Source organism: Malurus melanocephalus, unplaced genomic scaffold (assembly GCF_030028575.1).
Source record: "Malurus melanocephalus ecotype Western Australia unplaced genomic scaffold, MMel_1.1 scaffold_16, whole genome shotgun sequence".
NCBI classification, from domain to species: Eukaryota; Metazoa; Chordata; class Aves; order Passeriformes; family Maluridae; genus Malurus; species Malurus melanocephalus.
Genome location: NW_026623248.1, coordinates 739,915 through 746,324, shown reverse-complemented (window position 1 = coordinate 746,324; position 6,410 = coordinate 739,915). Strand labels below are relative to the sequence as shown.

At 51.7% G+C, this 6,410-nt stretch overlaps 1 protein-coding gene across 1 annotated transcript; it reads right to left on the bottom strand.

Annotated features, from left to right (window-relative positions):
• Positions 1-470: 470 nt before the first annotated feature.
• On the bottom strand, positions 471-2,850 carry KCNA1 (potassium voltage-gated channel subfamily A member 1). The gene has a single exon (XM_057385563.1). It carries the CDS (start codon positions 2,316-2,318, stop codon positions 843-845), a length of 1,476 nt encoding a protein of 491 aa, XP_057241546.1. The 5' UTR covers positions 2,319-2,850; the 3' UTR covers positions 471-842.
• Positions 2,851-6,410: the final 3,560 nt, after the last annotated feature.

Genomic DNA, 6,410 nt, shown 5'->3' with positions numbered 1-6,410 from the left:
TTATATTAAACTCCATTGTGCTATCTTGCAACAGAAGGGCTTAAAGTTTTGTGTCCAGTTCTGAACCGGGTAGGAGGGGAGAAGTGTGTTTCTACCATCTGCATGTGTGAGAACTTAGCAGCATTGCAGATGTTTCGTCTTCAGTTTTGTTTGTTATTCTCCTTTTAGGATATTTCTTGTACGGCCAGCAAAAGAGACCAGGCTTAAATAGTTTGTTTTTTTTTTTTAAATAAGGTGCTGTGTGGATCTGCAGGTTGGAAGGATGGAATCTTTCAGAGGGGGCGGAAGGAAAATTTGCACTCCTTCATAAAAACCATGGCAAATGCTCGCCGCGGGTTTTGGCTAATCTTTTTTTACTATTATTATCTGATGCACTTTCTTGCAACTGTGCAGTTTTGCAGAATATTTTTACTGGAATCCATGCATATGCTTAATAGCTCTAAAAACTGTCTTGCTTAGTTTAAGATAACCTTATCCAAAAAAAAAAAAAAAAAAAAAAAAAAAAAAAAAAAAAAAAAAAAAAAAAAAAAAAAAAAAAAAAAAAAAAAAAAAAGAAGAGATGGGAGAGGAAAAGTTTAGGTCTAGCGTCATAATAGCTTAAAACTAAACTAGTTCAAATGGTTCTCATTTACCAGGTGGAAAAATTTTGAAAATAAACAAAATTTTATCTTTCATGGATCCTGGAAGCTTCTTTATCGCAGAGCAAAGAGTCGCAATGCAACAATGCATTTACGAGGTCAATAAAGCATTCAAAGACTATCAGTAAAGCATCTACAAAGTGTGACTGTGTCACTAAAGTCTTCAAGCTGTGAGTGGGGATTTTGTTTTGTTTGTTTTTTTGTTTACACATCAGTCAGCAGCTTGCTTTTATTAACGCAGTTTTGGTTGGCTACAGTGCAGTTGCCAGTTCTGAGATTAGCCTCTCTAAAATTGTCTATGCTATTATTCATATCCTCTTCGATTTCCATGTACTCAGATTTGCTGATTGTGGAGGAGCTGCGGCGACTGAGATCACTGTCAGATGCTAAATTAGGGGAGCTAACGTGAAGTAACTGAGCCTGTTCTTCCCCTTCTGTTTCTCGGTGGTAGAAGTAGTTGAAGTTGGACACGATGACAGGTACAGGCAGGGCAATTGTCAGCACACCAGCGATGGCACACAAGGAGCCTACGATTTTGCCTCCAATTGTCACAGGGTACATGTCACCATAGCCCACAGTGGTCATGGATACCACCGCCCACCAGAAAGCATCAGGGATACTTGTGAAATGAGACTCAGGTTCTTCAGCCTCAGCAAAATAAACCGCACTAGAGAACAAAATCACCCCAATGAAGAGAAAGAAGATTAGTAAACCTAGCTCTCTCATACTCGCTTTGAGGGTCTGTCCCAAAATCTGGAGGCCCTTAGAGTGCCGGGAGAGTTTGAAGATTCGAAAGACTCTTACCAGTCTGATGACTCTCAGGATGGCCAAGGAGGTGGCCTGCTCTCCTTTCTGAGTCCCCTCCCGCTCAGCCATCTCGGTGCCCAGGGTGATGAAGTAAGGGATGATGGCCACAATGTCAATGAAGTTCATTATGTTCTTGAAAAAATCAGTCTTGCTAGGGCAAGCAAAGAAGCGCACCACCAGCTCAAAGGAGAACCAGATGATGCACAGGGTCTCCACAACAAAGAAGGGATCTGTGAAGATGTTGGATTTGTAGACTTGGGTGGTATTGTCAGTGCGGTGCACCGTGTACTCCTTGTCCTCCTTCAGCTCAGGTAACGTCTCTAGGCAGAAGATGACGATGGAGATGAGGATCACCATGACAGAGACTATGGCAATAACCCTTGCCGGCCCAGAGCTCTCTGGGTACTCAAAGAGGAGCCACACCTGGCGCTGGTACTCCCCCTCCGGCAAGGGTCTCTCCTCATCTTTAATGAATCCTTCATCTTCCCGGAACTTCTCCATGGCCTCCTCGCCCAGCTCGTAAAATTTGATCTCCTCGGAGAACATGTCCAGGGGGACGTTGACCGGCCGGCGCAGCCGCCCCCCGGACTGGTAATAGTAGAGGATGGCGTCGAAGCTGGGCCGGTTGCGGTCGAAGAAGTACTCGTTGCGGAGCGGGTCRAAGTAGCGCATGCGCTTCTTGGGGTTGCCCAGMAGCGTGTTGGGGAACTGGGCTAAAGTCTTGAGCTGCGTCTCGAAGCGCAGTCCCGCAATGTTGATCACCACGCGCTCACAGCACTCGTGGTCGTCGTGGGCAGCGGGCTGGTAGCTATCCTGGGGGTGGCCAGGTAGCGCGGAAGTCTCGTCCATGTTCTCTCCAGCCATCACGGTCATGGTGGCACACGGGAAAGGGGACCAAGGGGCAGGGGAGAAGTGAGGGAAAGGGAAAAGGAGGAGGAGGAGGAGGAGGAGGATGGGGGAGTGCAGAGAGACCCAGGGCGGTTCAAGGGTAGGGGGTTGAGGTGGGATAGGGAGCTTGAGGAAGGAGTGGATGAAGAGCCTAAAGGTTGGAAATACCCAAAAGGGGAAAAGAGAGGCAGGATGAAGGGAGTGGCATCAGGAATGATGGGAGGGTGAAGAAAGAGGGAAGAAGTACCTTTAGGGGGGGCAGAGGGCAGGTAAGGTGAGGGGTCCTGTCCCCCAAAGCGGGAGGCTGAAGGTCTATGGAGTGCACCCCCAGGCTGGGGCTCCCCTCCCCAGCCGTCTCCTTTAGCCTTTAACTCGATCCGTCCACTTTTCTCGCCGGCTCGACCATCGCTGCAGCTGCTGTCACGGAGCTACCACACACACACACACACAAACACACACACACACACACACACGCACATACACATAAAATAAATAAATAAATATAGAAATAAATATATAAATCACGGGCCGGCTGGGAGGCGAGTCCTTGCAATGCCAACTCAGCAAATTCCCATCACCTGACTCTTCTTCCCCCCACTCGCCCCCGCCCCCACCACTGCCCTGGTCCTCTCCTCTTTTGCGCTGGGGAGGGAGGGAGCGATGGAAATAYTCTGCTTTGAAGGTATAAAGCTCACTTGCCGGATGGAGGCTGCCAGGGAGGAGAGAAACAGAATAAACCAGCCCCGAAGCCCCTCCACACACAAACACACACACACTCTGAGGCGCAATGGATTGGCTTTCACACCAGCAGGAACATCCCGTTCTGCCCACTACGGCAGCACATGCGGAGTTCTACGCGTTCCTACACAKCCCCGGACATGCACCAAGGCCTCCAAGGCAGGAAGGTGCCCCGGACTCCTCGGGAGGGCTACCCAGGCAACTTCAACGGGGTCAGCTCCTTCAAGGAGTCTCCCGAGCACCGCGCTCCCCGCTGAGGAGACTTAGCTGAGCACTGACAACTTCATCGCACCAACCGGGGGGGATTAGGAGAGGGGGAGCAAAGCATCTCCTCTCCAGCTTTGCAGCAGCTAAACGTAACTGAGAGAGACAAGGGGAGGGAGGGAGGTCGACATCCCAGACCCAAACCGTCCAAAATCGAGCCTAACAGCGACAGGGAGAAGGGGCTTTTCCTTACCTGCTCCGAGGGAGACGCGCCGCTTAGGAGTTGGAGCCAGTGCCGGAATGCGTCAAGTTGCCTTGCAGCAGCATCCAAAAAAACCAAACCAAAACAAAARCCGCAGCGGCAAACTTAACCCTCCTCCTCCTCCTCTTGCGCCCCTCTTTATGACACTGCGATCGCTTTACAGGGCTGCCTGCGAGACACTGAAATATTCATACACCGTCTTAGGCTGCACCAAGGGCGAGTGGGTTTAATTAGTTTCTGCCGAGAACCGCAGTGGGGGGTGGGGGGGGGTGTGTGTGGAAAAGAGCACAAAGTACCTTTTCCAAAAGGCTTGAGTCAGTCAATAAAAGCAAGGAGTCCTAGATAGCTGCCGGCTCTGCAGCTCTCTTCCCTTAGGACTGCTGGAAAAGGAGCGGGGCGCTGGGCAGCGGCGGCGGGGGAGATGTCAGAGCGCCGCAGCCCTGCAGCCGCATCCCCGGAGTCGGTCTTGGCTCGTCCCGGCAGCAGCAGCGGCGGAGGCAGGAGGAGGCAGGAGCTGGGCGCGTGTGGCAGGAGCGAGAGGGCTGCTGAATGCATAAGAGCGAGGAACAAACTCGAGCCATTTCTTGACGCTGCAGTATCAGCAGAAACCTGAGAGCTGTTTGGTGCAGCTCGGGGAGCGGGAGGGCGGGGGAGCCGGGGGCCGGGGCCGGCGGAGGAGGGAGGGAGGGAGGGAGGGATGCGCGCTGCCCCCGGGCCGGCCGCCCCCGCACGCTGCGCGCCGCGCCCCCGACGCAATGCGGGCGGCCMCGGGATGGGGCTGCGGGAGCCCGGGGAGCCGGCAGGGCAGGCACGGGCAGCTCGGACAGGTGAGCGCAGCAGTCGCCTCCCGACGCGCCGAGGGACGCGGGACAGCGCTCGGTCCCCCGCAGGTCCTCCCGCAGCACCTGCGGCGGAGCGGGGCCGCACATCCCGCGCATCCCGCACATCCCGCACATCCCGCGCATCCCGCACATCCCGCGCATCCCGCACATCCCAGGAGCGCGGCTGCGGGCCCGGAGGGCGGCGGCTGCGCCCGCAATGCCCGGTGTGCCCCTGGCCCCTGATCCCGACCCCCGGCCCTCCTCGATACTGAACGGGGCTGCGCATCCGGAGCCTGCTGGACATGCTGGTGAAGGCTAAATCCCGAGCGGAGTGGCTGGAATTGGGAGGGTTAATCGGCAAGCAGGGAAATTGCCCTTTCATGCTCCTTTATCCCACTGAATTCGTTTAACTGATGAATCACATAACTTAGAGATGGAAGAGACCCATTGTGTCACCAGCTTGCCTCCCCTGCCAGCGCAGGATTGTTCCCCACAGTATATGATCGCTTACATGATCTAAAAGCCTGCTGCTCACTTTGTCAGAGCGGGAGCGGTGATCAAATACAACCCGTGCCTGTGTAATTTGAAGCACTCCGGAGCAAAGTAACACCAAGTCCGTGTTTAACAGACCTGGTCTCATTAGCTTTCCACTGCATAATACATTATCTTCACTTTAGATCACCACCTTGGTAGTCCAAAAATACTTAACCACCTGACCTCCTGGGTGGTTTCTATCTCTCCTTCCCTTCCTCATACTTATGCCCATGTTTTGTTGTTTTGGGGTGAGTTTTCTTGATACTTTTTTTTTTTTTTCTCTAAAGTAAAAGCCATTGTAGAATCCTCTACCCGTTGCAATGCTGCAATCACAGCTAGTTTGCATTCTGCATTCACCAGCCCCATGGAGGCATAAGTGCAAAGAAACAAACAGATTTCCTGTCTAGCCTGGTAAAGGGTGGTGTTGTTTGTTTGGGGCTTTTTCAGTGAGTGTCACACGTGCTGAAAGTTTTGTGATAAACTTCTGGTGAAGTTCTGAGCAAGAGAAAAGTCTCTTTCTGCCTCTCCCCGGTGAAACAATAAAAACACAAAAAGTCTTMTTGCAGTGAAAAATAAAGCACAATTTTCTGTCTGAAGTTCAGCAGCTCAGCATCAGCACTCAGCCTTGGACCCTGCAGTCCTGGACCCTGTACCAACTGACTGTCCCCCACTTTCCCCGTCCCCCCCAAGAAAGGCAGTCCCATCACCTGAACTAACCCGGCTGTTTTCCAACCTTTCAAGAAACTCAGTTACAGCTTTTGACTCGACATCCTCTTATGGCAGTGAATTCCATGTCTGGATGACAGGGCTGGCTGCAAAGTATTCCAGGAGCTCAGAGTGTATTCCAGTGTCTCAGCATTCAGTGCGCTCGGAGTTGCTGTGCTGAAGGAGCTCTGTGAGTGAGTGAGCGCTCACCCACCTCTGGTGCAGTGCTTTATCCCCATGTCCGAGCCCAAAGGATGCTCAGGAGTGTGTTAAAAATGCAGATCTGACAAGCAGAGGCTTGAGTTCGCGGTGCTGCTCTGCCCTTGGCTTCCTGCAGGATTGCAGGCAGGTCTATTTGTTCTGCTTTTGCATCTGGAAAACAGGACTGAAAGTGCTTCCTTTGCCTGTCACAGCTCCTTAGACTGCTGGTTTTTGAGAGCTGCCTTAGCACAGCAGAACCCAAATCCTCATTGGGAGCTGTGTGCATACCAGTCACAGAGGAAAAAAAACAGAAGTAATAGCGGCCTTTGTCAACCTTTGTTTTTACATTGCAGCAAAAGGACAAACTGTGATTTTGCTCTCCCCCTTCCTCATTTTGAGCAGCTTTGAACTGTGGGATTTCTCTTTGCAATCTAACTAAGATTACTGACAAACCATCATGCTGGAAGGGAGGAATCTTTCTAAGTGGGCTGTTAGCCACAGGGTCAATAAAATCTTGTTAAAGCACACAGACTAATGAGCAGTGTAACTAGGGCTTGCAAGGAGGTCGTATGTTACACATTACAGTGCTAAGTAGCTTCAATTAAATGTTGA